This window comes from Callorhinchus milii, unplaced genomic scaffold (assembly GCF_018977255.1).
Source record: "Callorhinchus milii isolate IMCB2004 unplaced genomic scaffold, IMCB_Cmil_1.0 Scaffold6, whole genome shotgun sequence".
NCBI lineage: Eukaryota > Metazoa > Chordata > Chondrichthyes > Chimaeriformes > Callorhinchidae > Callorhinchus > Callorhinchus milii.
The window spans coordinates 372298-389196 of NW_024704747.1; the positions used below are offsets into that span (position 1 = coordinate 372298).

Consider the following 16899-nt stretch of genomic DNA (forward strand, 5'->3'; position numbering starts at 1 on the left):
ACATGTATTCCATGAATTGGATAGATCTTTTCAAGAAGCGAGTTAAAAGAATCCTGCAGGTGTTAGGTGACTTGCCGTTCACGATTTACAAATGATACTCTCGTTCTTGGTCAGAAGGTTGTAGGTTCAAGTCCGGCATTGAAAACATTGAGCTCACGATCTGGGCTGACACTGCTGCGCAGTTTTGTGGGAGTGGGGTATTGTTGGACATGCTGTCCTTCAAATGAGATGTTAAACTGCCTGTTCAGTTGGACATTAAAGAACCCAGGACACTATTTGAACTCCCTATCTCCACCCTCCACAAGTTCCAGAATACCATGCTCCCCTACTCTGCAGCAGATTGACTTCAAGATTCTCCTTTTAATTTTCAACTGCCCTTGCCCACCCCACTTCTGTGACCTACTGCAGTCCTACTCACCAATCTACTCCCTCCGCTCTTCTAACTCTGGGGTGCTTCACATCCTCCTCTCCACAGGAAGCTTCCAGCCATGTTGCCCCTGCTCTCTGTGACTCTTTTCCCTCTCTGTTTTCAAAACTCTTCTACAAACCTATCGCATTGACTGCAGCTTTGGTCATTTCCTCCTTCTGTGAACCCATAGGAGCACTATAAATAATTTTTCTACATGAAAAGCGCTATAAAAGTGCAAGATTTTGTAGTTATTGAATCTCTCTTGTGTTTTAATGTTTCGGCTGTGATACCCAGCTGGTGCTTTGTGGAAGGAATGAGAAATAAACTTTGTTTGTAGCAAGCTAGTTGACCAATCTTCTGACTGCACTGACTGAGCACCATTAACGGGCAAGCCTTCAGCCACTCTGCCCCCACCCTCTGGAACTCCATTCTGCCGCCTGGCCCCATCCCTTGCCTCCTTCAAGACCTGTCTCAAGACCCTCCTCTTCGACCATGCCTTTGTTCACCCTCCTTCCCCCTGCCCGCCACCCTTCCTGATCCTGACCCCCAGCTCGGGTCCGAAACACTGATTGTCCAGCGCCTTGTGACTTACTCCCGACGTGAAACCCACATACAAAATGTAATGCAATTTTGTTGTTGTTGCATTTGGTAGCTAAGTGATCTTGAGCGAGTCGAAGGACTACTTGTCACACATGGAACTCTGGGAAGATGTTGGAATTAATTATGGACCTGGAATGTTGTAATATGACTAATATTTTAGTTAGTTCGGAGAGATTTCTGACTTGTGCTCTGGATAATAATGGGCCATTAACCTGTGCTTGTATTTTGGGAAACATTGAAATTGGGTGAGTGTCCACAGTCCACCAGTTCAAACCTAACCATCCATGCTTTAGTGTTTGTTGTTCTGCAACAAATCAGTTTGGCCTCTGAGGACAGATGTCAAAATCTCTGCCTGTTTAGCCCAGAGTTGGAGCCCTTGTCTCTGGAGTGTTACACAATCACATGAACACAATATTAAAATGTCTTGATTTAAAAATACCAAGAGTGAATCTGTCTTCCCCAAGCCTCCAGGATTGGATGTGAAGACTTCCCTGACAGAGCCATGTTACCCGATTCGGTATCTGAGCGTCCTAATTCACTGGAAAGAGGGGAATAGTCTTCAGGAAATACAGATTGCCTGATTATCCAATAACTTTCACTGTCTATGTCATGTGGAAGGATATTGTCCTCAAAATGCCATCATAATGTAATGTTTAATGTCTGTCACAGTTGAAGACTGTTTGTGTAACTACATGGTCCACTATCTATATTGGTCTATTGCCTTCCGTATCTCAGACTCACAGCAGGACCTCAGATGCAGTCACCATTTGACTTCAATTAGATTCTCTGGGTACTTGTGTTAGTTTTCCTTGTGTTTTAAGTCTCTCTGATAATTAGAAACTATAATCTACTGTGTTGATGCACAAACACAAAGTTAATCAATGCCCCAGAGTGTTGTTTAGAGCATGTGTGCCAGCCAGTATGTGAGCAATGTGTCATTGTAATGTCATCTTCCAGTGTATATTAATGCCCAGCCTATGAGGCTACAAACAATCATGCATCCATAAAAATGTTTAATTAAAAACCTTGAGAATTGGTAAAAACAATGTCCAAATCATGTGCTAATAAGGACCCACAGCTCAAAACCCTCCAGTGTCTGTTCAACTTGCCTTTCTGACGTGACCAGTTTTATAGCTGAGGTGGCTGAACATTTCCCTAAGTGCGTTGTGTTAGAGTGTCCATTGATTGGTGAATATTGAGCCGACTCTCAGTTGTGCTTCATTAAGAATAAAACCAAACCATCATTCTGGCTACACATAAGAACACGATTCCTTTGACAAGAGACAGGAACTAGAAGTGGGAAGGATATCCTTTTCTTTACTTCCCATTGTAATGAGAAAAGATTGACAGCAGTCATCAACGCTATCTGATGTCTGAATAAAACTATATATAGTAAGATTTACAGAGTCTGGTCGGAAGAGGAAACGTGCTTGTTTACCAATTGCTGCACAATCTGACAGCCTTACAGTGATGCTGCTCCTAACATGCTGCACGATTCCAACTGCACCGAGACTCATCACCTTACACACTTGAGCTGCTGTGAAACAGATACTCACAAACATTCATTCTGAAGCACACTCATATTGGCCCTATACTGCTGTACATGGACATTTACACACCCACTTTTTCACACCCACTGTGACACTCACATATCAAACATAGTGACTCACACTATCACAAACACATACATATAGCCTATCTTGCATGCTCATTTGAACACATATACTGTACATTTACAGACATACTCAAATAGGGATAAACATCAGCAATCATAGGATACTTATCCACAGAACAAGAGCCCTGAAGGGGAAAAGATTTCCAAATGTTTTTAATGAATCTGAATTCTTTGTAACTATTTTCCAGAGGAGCCTCTCTTTGATATGAAACAACATTTTGAGAAACACAAATTCCGTAATATAAGGCTGATGTTGAGAAACATTAATTCCTAGCATTTATTTTTTAACGTTAATCTTCATTTCTAAAGAAACTCCTTAACTGATGAGATTAAAAAGAAAAATTGGAATGCTGGAAATACATTAAAAAATATTCTGAGAGAGAGTTAGCATTGCAGTCTGACTTGCAAACCAAACTGTTTAGCAGATGCTCATGGCCTGATCCGCATTCCCAGCACTTTCTGTTGGAGGCTGACTACCTCAGCAAATAATCTATCTTTAGAAAACACAGGTTTAGGTGATTGCTTCCAATCACTTTCTATCTTGTTGAAGTATTCTGTTGGAAGGACCCTAAGTGATATTGATTGGGGCACATGCCCATTCTGGGGGTGCTGCTGTGTTTATCAAGCTGTACCTGTACCTGTCTGTGTTTTGCTCAATCACTTGTTTTATTCTGTGAAGAAACAGTAACTATTTGTAAAATAATTTTTAGCATATTCAATAAAATAGTTTGAACCACAAACAAAAAACAGTAAAATGGGTGTGATTATTGTTTACTAAATGCACTAAAATTGCAGTTGATCATCCAGCTTTCAATTCCATCACTCTGTGTCTCAGTTCTGTCTTGTTGCTTCTCTTATCTCCATCCATCCCAAGTATCCAGTGGTCAGTGCACTTTGCAGTACCAAACTAATCTTGTCAGTGTAATAATACATACGTTGGTATCTGCTTGTGCAGTAATCACTGACTCCTTTACTCCGACTGCTAAAGGCACCTGGAGACACAGCATGAGCAGTTTGGGAGATTTCAGTTTCTTGATTTCAATGTGTAAATGAGCCACTAGACTCATAGTGTCCGATATAAGTGTGTGCAGGAGTGTGAGTCGGTTACAGAATGTCAGATATAAGTGTGTGCAAGAATATCTATTTGTCAATTAATTTATTCATCAGGATATGTATTAGTTATTCTTTTTTATTTAGCAGTTTATTTTTGTCTGTTTATTGGTTTATCTCTTTATCAGGTTATCTGTGAAGTTAACAATCATAACTTGTATTTATATATAGAATCCTTCACAAGGGGTAGCGTCTCAGAGTGCTTAACAGCTTATTTATTTAGCGGTTTATTTTGTTATCATGTTAATCATACTTACCTGAATATTTAATTATTTATCAGATTATTTGCTTATCTCGTTATTCATTGGTTTATTTCTATTTACTAAATTAACTTATTAGGTTTTCTTCATTTAATTATTGTTATATTTTTCTTCATATTAGTTTATTTCTCTTATCAGTTTGTCTCTATCAAGCTCTATAGTTTATCAGTTTATCGAGTCATCAGATTATCCAACAATTTGTCTCTATTTTCTGTTAACGTTAATTTCTTTATCAGTTTATTTATCAGATTCTCTTTATCAGTTCATCCTAGGTTATACCTTTGTTAATCTGTTTATCTTTACTTTCTATTTATTAAAATAAATGTTTACTGTTTATTGCATAATCTGTTTATCTCAATGTTTCTATTTATCAGTTATTTATTCATCAATTTATCTAGTTATCCATAGTTATCAATTTATTACTTTATTTGACTATATATTTTTTATTTATCTGTTTATCAAGTTATCCTCTTATTAGTTTGTCTCTTTTTTCTATTCATTATTAGTTTATCTCTGATTGGTTTATCATATTATTTTAGCTAATTATTAATCAGGTTAATTATGAATCTATGTTTAGGGTTACTGGTCTGAGCAGTATGCTAGATATAAATGTAAATTACTGTGAATGATGAGAAGTTATGTGTGGAGAAACTATATTTTTTAGGTTAGCTATCCTGGAACAGACAGTGAGGAGAAATTTGATAGAAGTGATTATGAATGGTTTGGGAAGTTTGAATCAGATAGGCTTTCTGTTGTATACAAAATTCAAGAACATATATACTCAAAACGAAAATATCAAAAAAGAATTGCAAATAAAATTTAGATTGGTGAGTGTAACAGATTAGCAGTACAAGCAGTGGGACAGGAAACTACAATGGGTTTCACAAAGGAACTAAAATGAATTAGGATTATTAAATTTAGGAAGGGACTCCAAACAATTATCTACTTCTCTCTTAAAAGTTGTTTAAGGGATCTAAGAGATTTATAAGAAACTACCTCTGGAAAACACTTTGACACATACTCAGACTGTGTGTGCTTTTCAGGAACCTGTACTGTCAATCCATGCTTCCAGCTTCCTGTTACTGCTCACATCTACCATTTCCTTTTGGTTTCCCATTGATAATTTTTTTGGGACATGTACATTAATCATTTCCTTACCAGATCCATTTTTTCTTGTTTATTCATATTACATTGCAGCCCGGCGTGAAGACCAGACTTTGACCATTTTAGCTCCTGCACGAGACAATGTGGTTAATGCTGGGGAGTCAGCCTGCTTCGAGTGTCTCATACAAGGTCCGCTAGACATTGATGTGGACTGGTTGACCAAAGGAAAGTTGGTGCAGCCTGCACTGCTTAACTGCAAGATGCACTTTGATGGGAAAAAGTGTAAACTTCTTCTAAACTCGGTGCACGAAGACGACAGCGGGATATATACGTGCAAAGTGAGCACTGCCAAAGGTAAGCCACAAAAACAAGGATGTGGAAAATGCAGGAAAATGGATTAAAGGATCTGGCTTAATCTAATAAACTGGCAGAATAGGCTTGAAGGGTTGAAGGGTCCTGTTGCTATGTATCTAAGGACTCGGCAAAATATATTAAGAGGGGAATCAAGTCATCTTAACAATCTCCTAAATATTAGGGTGATAAAGCCCATCTGTCATGGCATTTTCCTCATATTATGAAACTGTAAATCTAACTCACTAATTTCTGGACAAATCATCAATATTGTATCTCGTCTGTTTGTGTGATGAGCAGACTAAGTGCTTTCTGACTTTGGTTGACTGTTGTGGAATCCAGCTTGACTTTGGACAGGTGATATTTCATGACCCTCCCCAGTAGGCACAAATATTATTTAAAACTGCGATTTGGTGTGTGAAAGCACCACACCTGCCGAGGACTGATTTTACCCACCGTCGAAGCCCAGTTAGTGCGAGTCATGATGACTGACTAATCATGTCTGTGGAGAGGGAGAGGGAATCCAACTGCAACCCAGGATTAAGAGTTGGATTCCTGTAAATGCCAGAGTCTCTCTTTCAGATGAGAAGACTTGCAATGCCCAGCTATCGGTAGCGCCCTCAATTCAGCCGCTCTTCACCAGGAAGCTGGAAGATGTTGTCGTGATTGAGGGGAGGACAGCTCGTCTGGATGTCAAAGTCAGTGGCACGCCACCACCAAGTCTCATGTGGATGCATTTTGGTAATGAGTTCTCCCAAATAAATAATATAACCGTGTGGGACTGGATGGTGCACAGGGTCAGATACTCTGGGATTTGGGTATAAACCCAATTGCAGACAGAAGGTGTGATGATGGCCTCTCTCTGTGATGGGGCTAATGCTACAAGAGGCCAGCACCAAATACATTAAAAATGAAGATTTCCAGATTCCTGACACCTGAATGTGTGGGTATGAAAAGTGGGAGGAAAGTAATGGAGGCAATGAGGGGAATGTTCTCTAGCTGTTTCTGAGCTGGGATGGTTTGACTAACATGAGATCTGTTTGACAGGAGAAAAGGTTGTGGAGAGTGACAATGTCCGCATCGTGAAGGACCAGGGGCTCCACTCGCTAATCATCACTCATGCCGTCAGTGAGAATGAAGGAGAATATTCTGCCATTGCTCAGAATCCACATGGTGATGCCTTCTGTTCAGCAGAGCTTTACGTGGAGGAACCGCGAGCTGTGGTCTCCTCACCCATGTAAGGGCAACGGTGACACAACTCCTCATTCAGGCACAGCACTGAGCTCATAGTGGCGTTAGCATAGCTAGCAGAGGGCTCAGGCATGTTCTCATGCAAATACAGTCACAACACTTTACATCCTGTGAAGCGCTCTGAAACCTCCCCTTGATGTGAATGGTGCCGTATCAAATGTGAGGATGATTATTGTTAGTGGGCCACACAGGTTCTAACCTCTTGGTAACTATTGGGTCCTGTAAGTGTGGGAATACCACAGTCTCAGGCTGGTTCTCAAGGGGAACTAATGGGTCCCACAGTTCGAGTCCTCTGCTCGGTTGCAATCAGTCTGTGTTTAACTGAAACAACGTTCAACATTCGCTTCTAGGGCACACATCCAAACAACAAATGCATCAAACTCTCTTCAGTGTTTGGCCATTCAAGTGAAAGTTCACTTTCCAAACACATGATCCAGGGGACAGTGATTAACAATGCAGCAGTGGTTGTCTTAAATATTTGTCTTTCACTTTAAAAAGCAGATTCCAGACTGTCAGGCCTATAAGCTATGCTGTTGGTGAGAAATTTGGCCTTACATAAATTCTGCATAAAATCAGAATAAACAATCAGGAGCCTTAACTCAAATGTAAAAATAATGTGAATGAGCTTTCCGCTAGATTGCACTGTTAATAAACAGCCCTTCTGTTTCTGTTATGTTATGGACTACCTAGCTCAGAGTCGTGAATCTACTACAAGCTGCTAACATCTTGAGGGGTTGTAAGTGCTCCGGAACCCTACCCCGTGTGAAGGGCACTATATAAATGCAAATTGTTGTAGGTGTAACAACATTGCCTGAGGCACTGGACCACTTGGAGGAATACACATTCACATACTTCCACCTCCTGCGATTCCTCACTTAAGCTACATCAAAGCCTTCTTCCTACCATCCGAACATACCATACCATCACAGTGATGGTAGTCACTAGCTAAGCACTCAGTGCCATTGATCATTCCCTCTTGTGTGTTTTGCCCACACAGGGCCAAGCTGGAGAAGATGCCTTCTATCCCTGAGGAACCTGAGACCCCAGAGAACGAGGTGGAACGCTTCACAATGCCTGACTTCATCAAACCCATCCACAACATTGATGTGACTGAAGGGAAGGACGCAGTTCTGGAGTGTCAAGTGACGGGGCTTCCTTATCCCACCATTACCTGGTATCACAATGGGCTGAAGTTGGAGAGCACGGAAGAGCGGAGAATGACCCAGTGTACGTACACACACACAGCAGCATGGTTGAAGTCATGCTTTGTCAATAATAGCAGAAGAGGGGAGGCTCCAATCAATAGTAAATCTACTAATCTTGTTGAGCGAGCACTTCCCGGGGTAAATTTCACCTAGGTTTATACTTACCTAATAACGTAGCATTTCAGTGCGAAGTGTTTGTCAAATTCTCAAATGTTTAATTCTGACCCAATTTTCTGTAAGTTCTTTTAAGATCGACAGAAACCGGGCTTCAGAGATAAAAATTGAATTCAACAATTTACCAAATTGTTCAGGCTCTGAAATACTATATTAATATGGACTCAGGTGGAATTTCTACCCCATTTCAGATTCTATTAAAACACAGACATCTCACAATCACAACAGTATAGCATTGTTTAAAAAGCAAATAGTTCAATACTAATAGCTCCTTTCCATTTTGTCCATGTGAGTAGATGTTTAAAAAAAATCTTTATTTAAATTGTGACCACAATGATCGTGTTGGGTTATAAGATTATCAGGAACCATTGAGAAGCATCTATCCTCCCTTTCTCCCCTTGACATGGGTACCTTTCAAGTCCCATAGAATAGCCAGACAAGGCCATCAATCATCAACAGTGCCTTACAGTGGGGCAGAGTAACCCAGGTCAGATATTGGATACATGAAAAAGTAGATACTGAGAGAAAGTCCATTGCCCTGGTCAACTGGGATCTGCTTGATTGTGACCAACAATCTTGTTCATCACTCTGAAGCGAGTCTCATTATCCATGCTCATTGTCTTGAAAACATTGTTCGTGGGAATTTCTATGGCATGAGTTGGAATTGGTCCATTTCCCTGATGGTGGTGGTGGGAAAGGGTGTTTCTGACAGGGAACAGCAGTGCACATGCATGTGAAGTGTGGACACCAATGATGGGTTAGACTGCTGCTCTCCCCCATTTCATTACTCTAACTCTTTCATCTCCAACACAGATAAAGACATCCATCGCTTGGTCATTCGTACCATCAGCCATTCTCACGCAGGCGTCTATAAAAGCGTCATAGCCAACAAAGTGGGCAAGGCTACCTGCTATGCACATTTATACGTATCTGGTAAGATCTCAGTGACCGCTGTACCTCTGTCTCATTGTGTCTGACTAAAGCACCTGTCAACAGCAGGTCTGGATGAAAACCATGTTGGATAGTATGTTGAAATAAAATATGGAATCCCCATGAGTTAGCGACAGACTGAAATCTAATCGAACGACTGGGGCTTTTTAGTGACCGAGATCTGTCATTTTTAATGCTGTTTCAAGCTCTGTACCTGAAATGTGAGAAGGTGAAGGAGTGAGTCTGGGGTATCTCACTGGGGGAGAATATACGGTGTGTCACTGCAGTGGTTCTGATGTACTGTGACACACTGACACGTTATGACATGCTGTGAAACACTATGACACGCTGTGACACACTATGACACGCTGTGACACACTATGACACGCTGTGACATACTATGACATGCTGTGACATGCTATGACATGCTGTGCTGTTCTCTGTCTACAGATGTGGTGCCAGAGCCACCTGATGGGCCCCCTGTGGTGCTTGGAGTGAGCGGCCGCACGGTGACTCTCAAATGGAACAAACCAAAGAAACTGGATCCATCTATAGGTAACAGCAAATACATTGGCTGTTATGAGTGTGTCTGTATGCACAAGTGTTTGAATCTACTCTCTGAACACTGAGTTTGAGGGCTACACACACAGTTGTCTAAAGGTATGCTGCATGCACATATTGTGTTGAATTCGATATATGCCAAATGGCGAGGAGCATTGTGAAAGAGGTCTGGCCTATACCAGGTTTTAAATGGTATAGAGTGACACAGGGACCCTGTCTTGGTCTTATACAGGTATTAAAGGTGGCTATGCAGAAACCACAGACACTAGCTAGAGACATAGAATACAAATGCAGGAGGTAATGTTGAACTTGTACAAGTCCTTAGTTAGGTTAGAGGTATATTGTGTACAGTTTTGGACACCTCATTAAAGGAAGGTGCAAAAGCAACAGAAAAGATGCAGCATATTCACACATATCTACAAAATTACATTTGTATAGGGCTTTTCACATCTGGAGGACGTCCCAAGGCGCTGGACAGTCAGGGATTTAGACCCGAGCTGGGGTGAGTGGGGGCTAACATGTACCTGAGGATGTTAACAGGGATGAGGGGTTTCCATTATGACAAGAGACTTGATGTTAGAGGCAGTAACATACGCTCGCCTCTGAATCAGAAGGTTGTGGGTTCAAACCCCATTTTGGGACTTGGAATCACATAGTCTAAACTATCACTCCAATTGTTAGAAAATAAAATCATCCATAATCCGTTTACAACCAGATATCTTGACTGCTTTATTATTATTCGTTCGTTATTCCCCAATATCCCGATGGGTCAGACCAAAGGCTGATACAATCAACAGATCTTATAACACAATAATACCACCATAGATATCTCGAGTTCAACACTGTGTCTTTACAGCACACAAGTTTGATTCTTCATGCTTTCAGTCTTCTTGCTTACAGCTTTCAATCTTCCATCTGATATCCTCAGTCTTAGTGTTTCTAGCTCTCAGTCTTCCATCTCCCGTACCCTTGTCTGCGCAGCCCGGGATGGCCCCATCTCCCGTATCCTTGTCTCCGTGACCCGGGACAGCCCCATCTCCCGTACCCTTGTCTGCGCAGCCCGGGATGGCCCCATCTCCCGTATCCTTGTCTCCGCGACCCGGAACAGCCCCGTACACAAAGTTATCGGAACTCTTATACCGATGTTCGTCCAATCATGGTGCGGACATTAGATCACCTGGTCAAAATCATGCTGGGTTCACGTGAACACCTCATGTGGTGTACGTGCCTCAGCACACATACACATTGTCCTTAAGACCCCTGTTATCTGATGCTTGTTATTTTGTTAGGTGGGATCATTAGTACATTCCTTTTAAATGACTGATTATTTCTTATCAGTATCCCGGGATGGTACCAAGGTCCTCTAGTTTAAGCAACTTGCTCGTTAGCTGCTATTCTTGAGGGTTGCCTTTTGTTGCTCTTGAGTGTTAATCATGAGTGTCAGTCCAGTTGCCCCCCACACTTAACTTAAAAGTTAACCCGTTCGCAACATCCATTATGATTCTAACATTATACAAAAAGTGTAAATTCTAACACAATGCAGTGCTGCCCTTCACCCCTCTTGATTCTGCCCCCCAGCTTGGGTGCAAACTTTTCACTGTCCAGCTCCTTAGGACAGTGGCTTTGTAAACATTAACTATGATAGTCACTGGTGACAGAGGCTCACAAATACACCAGCACATACATTAACACACACTGAATGCTGCGTTTACAGATCCCGATACACTGACCTACGTGATTCAGAGCCAGGTTCTGGGGACAGCACAGTGGCACGTGCTGAAAGCCAACATCAGGGGAATAACATTCACTATTCAGTCACTGAATAAAGGAAATCAGTATCTGTTCAGGGTCCAGAGCACAACATCCAAGAGCTGCAGCAAACCTTCTGCCACCTCAGAGCCTGTAAAACTCCTGGACAGAGGTAAGGACTTCCTGATGAAAGAAGGTCAAGTCAAGATGCTCAAACTATTGTCTCTCTCTGTGTTACTGTCTCTCTGCTCTGTGTGTTACTGTCCCTCTGCTCTGTGTTACTGTCTGTGCTCTGTGTTACTGTCCCTCTGCTCTGTGTTACTGTCTCACTGCTTTGTGTGTTACTGTCCCTCTGCTCTGTGTGTTACTGTCTGTGCTCTGTGTTACTTTCTCTCTGCTCTGTGTGTTACTGTCAGCTCTCATTACTGCCAACTCTCTGCTGATCCAACAGGTCCCTATCTGGAGGACGCTCCTTGCTTCGTTGACAAACCAGATGTTGTGTATGCTGTGGAGAACGAAAGTGTCTGCATCACCTGCACAATGAATTATGTGCAGGCCAATGTGTGCTGGACCAGGTAAGGAGGACAGCCAATGTGTGCTGGAGCAGGTGAGATCTGCCCATGATTATGCTCTGGGATCTTGCAATCCTCTGGTGCTTGCTGCTCTCACCTGGGTACTATTGTGCCTCTAGGGTCAGTGCCTAGAGAATGTGACATCATCCCAATCTTACTGTGTTCTGCTTCATTACTGCACTGATCACTATAATAATAATATAATAATAATCCTTGCATTTGTTATAGCGCTTTTCACATCTTGTAGACGTCTCAAAGCGCTTCACAGAATATACTGTAAAGTGAATTGACTGTATATTGGTGGGAGAAATGTGGCAGCCAATTACGCACAGCAGCGTCCCATAAACAGCCGTGGATTGAAGTGATCAATTTATTATTTTTTTTCTTGAGGGATTATTATCAGGCGTCTGGAATAAGGAAACTTGCCCAAGGTTTCACCCTGCCGGGAATCAAACCCAGGTCTCTTGCTTTTGAGGCGCGTGCTCTAACCGCTGAGCTATGGGACATTATTAGCCGTTATTGATTGACAATGATCAGTTGATGCTGATTGTTACTCGATACTGATTTATAGTCTTTCCTGGTTTGAAACTTTTTGATTTAATGATAACAACAGAAACACCTATATTTCAGCGGGGAGGGGGTGGGGGGAGTGGGAGAGCTGACACCAGAGTGTCTCTGGTTAGTGACAGGGTGGGATCCCTGGCTCACACAGCGCTCGACCAAAACATGTAGAACATGAAGGTGATTGGCACATCACAAGCTGTCATGTAAAGGTCCTCCCACCACGCAGAAGGCAGCTGTCCATCAGGAAACTGATGAGGAAACTCTGAGGTTTGGGGTGACAGCTGCTAGAAGGTGCTACGTGGTGCCAGGTTCGTGAACACGTTCATATATCCAGTGATTGGTGTGCACAGAGGTACAAACTGCTGCTGGGTATTAGCTGTGACTATTATTGTCCTCACCCTTGTCTTCAAATCCCTCCACTCCTCTGCACCCCCCTACCTCTCTGACCTCATCCCTCCTCAAAACAGTGCCCATTGCCTTTGTTCCTCCAGGTCTGGCCTCCTCCTTGTCCCCCGAGTTCTCCGCTCCACCCTCGGCGGCCATGCCTTCAGCCACTTCACCCCGAGGCTCTGGAACTGCCTTCTTCCCTCCCTTCGCCTCGCTCCCTCTCTTCCTATTTTCAGGTCTCAGCTGAAGACCGTTCTTTTCGACCGCGCCTTTGGTCACCTTCCTCCCCCTCCTCCTGGCTCGGCCCTGGGATCCGTTACTGTGAAGCGCTCTGAGATGCCGTCCACAATGGAGGGCGCTATATAAATCCAAGTTTTGTTGTTGTTATTGATTAGGGTTATTGACTGAATACTGATTGCTAGTTATAGACTGTTCTATTTAATTTGACCACTGCTAGGAATGGTGTGGAGCTGCTGGCCCGCCCACGGGTATATGAGTTGAGCATGCCAGATGATGACCAGCACATGCTGAAGATAGTCAAAGTGGATAAGGCCGAGGTCGGTGAGATTACCTGCACAGCCAGTAATGAGAAGGGGACTGACTCGTGCAGAATTGCTCTGGAGTTAGCAGGTAAGCAACGTGAGAGGAGCATTACGTACACAATAAATTTCTCTCTACCCACACTATATCATCAGTTTTAGCTAGTTAGACTCCAACAGTACCCCAATGCACACTCTGTGGTCCCCAAGTCTTGGCTCTTGCCAACCTGTGCCTAATACTTTCCGGAATTAGGTAAGCAGGATCCGTCCCTCTAGGGAGAGACAGAGAGCACATTCCATTCAACAATCTATCGCTGGGATTTCCATGTGTAGGTGGGAGGCATGAAATTCTCAGTTTGATTTGGATACTCTTAAGCACAGTGATGGGTTTCTTTGTGTGTCAGACATCTGTCAAAAAAAAAAGCTGAGTGTTCCCCTCCATAACTACTCACATTGTGAAGGTTTCCCTGTGACAGTGTGAGGTGCTTTGGAGGGGCTTGTGATTACTGTGCCATCATTCCTCAAACACAAGGTGCTGGCTATCCCCTGATCTGGGCACTGTAACTTGGGCAGTGAAGGAGAAGACCCTGATTGTTTGCCAATCCTAACAATGCCCGGCTGTGACTAAGTTGTTGTGTTACAGAGGCACCATGCTATGAGTCCATCATGGAAGATATCGAGGTCAGCGTGGAGGAGACAGCCAGATTTGTGGTTGTTGTAGAAGGGAGGCCATTGCCTGACATCAACTGGTACAAGGTGAGTGGTGTGAGGAATCTGGTCACTGTGCTCCAACAGTGCAGGAGGGTGGACACTGAGCTGCCCACATGAAGCCAGTGCTGACCTGGACACAGTGATGTGACCATGTTTATTATTATTATCATGTGTTCAGGCTCTGGGATGGCCTGGCAGCACATAATCATGTGCTTGGTGTGTTTTAGGATGGCAAGTTACTGGTGGAGAGTAACCACCTGTCCTTTGTGTACGATGACAATGAGTGTTCACTTGTGATCCTGAACACAACAGATGCAGACAGTGGGGTCTATACCTGCACTGCGAGGAACCTGGCTGGAGAAGTGTCGTGTAAAGCAGAGCTAACTGTGCTGAGAGGTAAATACATTAGCAGTACAGAACGTGGGAGACAGACAGACCCAGGGTCGCATCAGGGTCACGTTCGCCCGGGGAAGACAGTCACTGACACAACACCCCAGTTTTCCTGATCCTTTTGTTGTTCTACAGGGAAAAGAGGGAATGAGGAGTCAATAGACGATGAAGAAACAATTTTGCGGAAGATGAGATTGTTGTCAGATTATTACGAGGTGCATCAGGAGATCGGGCGGTGAGTGTCCTAGTCTCCTTATCTTCAGAAGCTTCCATGGCCTTGCTCACCATACCTCTGTGATCTCTGCAGTCCTATTGCCTAAGCCCCTATGTTCTGCAGGCCTGGCTTGCCTCTTGTCCCACCATCCATCACTGTGCAAGCTTTCAGCCATGTTGCCCCTGTCTTTCTTAGAAGTTGTTATCGAATCGGCTTCCACCAGCCTTTCAGGCAGTACATTCCAGATCCCAACAACTCGCTGTGTGAAAAAATTTCTCCTCACCTCCCCTCTGTTTCTTTTAACATCTATTTTAAATTGGTTTCTCGGGTTACCCACCCACCCACCAGTGGGAATAGTTTCTCCTGTTCACCCTATCGAATCCCCTCATAATTTTGAAAATTTCTATTAAGTCTCCTCTTAACCTTCTCTGCCCTAAGGAGAATAATCCTCGCCTCTCTCGCCTCTCCTGACAACTGAAGTCCTTCACTACTGGTACCATCCTGGTCAATCTCCTTTGCACCCTCTCCAATGCCTTGACATCCTTCCTAAAGTGTGGGACCCAGAACTGAACACAGTCTCTCGCTGAGGTCTCACCAGTGTTTTATATAAAGGTTCATCATAACTTCCTGACTCGTGTATTCTATGCCCCTATTTATAAAGCCCAGTATCCCGTATACATTTTTAACAGCTTTATCTGCCTGTCCGGCCATCTTCAAAGATTTACTTATATGAACCCACAAGTCTCTCTGTTCCTTCACCCCCTTTAAGATTGTACCATCAGTTTATATTGCCTCTCTTCATTCTTCCTCACAAAATGCATCACTTTGCATTTCTCCGCATTAAACTTCATCTTCCACGTGTCTGCCCATGTTACCAGTCTGTCTGTGTCCATTTGCAGTCTGTTACTGTCCTCTTCACTGTTTACTACTTTTTCTAGTTTAGTATCTGGAAACTTGGAAATTGTACTCCCTATACCCAAGCCCAGGTCATTTATATAGATCAAAAACAGCAATGGCCCCAATACCGACCCTTGGGAGACACCACTGCACACTTCCCTCCAGTCAGAAAAACAACCGTTCACCACCACTCTCTGCTTTCTGTCTCCCAGACAGTTCTGTATCCGCTGCCACTGTCCCTTTAATACCGGGGGCTTCTGTTTTTCTTACAAGTGTTTTATGTGGCACTTTATTAAACGCCTTTTGAAAATCCATATAAACTACATCAACTGCACTGCCTTCATCCACCCGCTCTGTTACATCATCAAAAACTCTATCAGGTTTGTTAGACATGATTTGCCTTTAACAAATCTGTGTTGACTGTCCTTTATTTAACCCATATTTTCTAAGTGAAAATTTATTTTGTCCCGGATTAAAAGTCTTAAGAAGTTTTCCCGCTCTTGACGTTAGGCTGACTGGCCTGTAGTTCCCGGGTTTACCCTTCTGCCCTTTTTTGTACAGGGGAGTGACATTTGCAACCCTCCAGTTCTCTGGCACCATCCCGGTGTCCAAGGAGGATTGAAAGATTGTGGCCAGAGCCTCTGTTATTTCCACCCTCACTTCCCTCAGTAACCTCGGATGCCTCCCGTCCGGACCGGGTGACCTGTCTACTTTGAGCACCGATAACCTTTTTAGTATCTCCTCTCAGTTTATTCTTATCTTATCCAATTTCTCTACCCTCTCCTCGGATACTGTGGCATTGGTGCATCCTCTTCTTTTGTGAAGACAGACGCAAAGTACTCATTCAGCCATATCCTCTGACTCTACAAGAAGATTTCCTCTTTGGTCCCTGATTGGACTCACCCTACCTTTGACTAATCTTTTATTCTTTATATGGTTATAAAATATCTTAGGGTTCCCTTTTATGTTACCCGCTAATCTTTTCTCATACAATCTCTTTGCCCCTCTTACTTTCTTTTTCAGATCTCCTCTGTACTTTCTATATTCTATTTGATTATCTTCCGTATTTTGGACCTGACATTGATCATAAGCCTCTTTTTTCTGTTTTATTTTAATCCCATTTTCCTTAGACATCCAGGGAGGTTTGGATGCCCTACCTTTCCCCTTTGTGGGAATGCATTTGTTCTATCCCTGAGCTATCTCCTCCTTGAAGACTTACCATTCCTCATTCGCTGTTTTATCTGCC

The 16899-nt window shown here is 43.0% G+C and overlaps 1 protein-coding gene across 1 annotated transcript in view; it reads left to right on the forward strand.

Annotated features, from left to right (window-relative positions):
* The window catches only part of spegb (striated muscle enriched protein kinase b), a 54058-nt gene that overhangs the window by 16448 nt on the left and 20711 nt on the right, over nucleotides 1-16899 (forward strand). Inside the window, exons 9-20 of the mRNA XM_042336573.1 lie at nucleotides 5252-5512; nucleotides 6092-6250; nucleotides 6557-6746; nucleotides 7758-7987; nucleotides 8953-9072; nucleotides 9520-9624; nucleotides 11345-11551; nucleotides 11831-11954; nucleotides 13360-13532; nucleotides 14085-14197; nucleotides 14380-14548; nucleotides 14678-14777. Of these exons, the coding sequence (XP_042192507.1) occupies nucleotides 5252-5512; nucleotides 6092-6250; nucleotides 6557-6746; nucleotides 7758-7987; nucleotides 8953-9072; nucleotides 9520-9624; nucleotides 11345-11551; nucleotides 11831-11954; nucleotides 13360-13532; nucleotides 14085-14197; nucleotides 14380-14548; nucleotides 14678-14777 (1951 nt within the window). The remainder of the gene's footprint in view (nucleotides 1-5251; nucleotides 5513-6091; nucleotides 6251-6556; nucleotides 6747-7757; nucleotides 7988-8952; nucleotides 9073-9519; nucleotides 9625-11344; nucleotides 11552-11830; nucleotides 11955-13359; nucleotides 13533-14084; nucleotides 14198-14379; nucleotides 14549-14677; nucleotides 14778-16899) is intronic.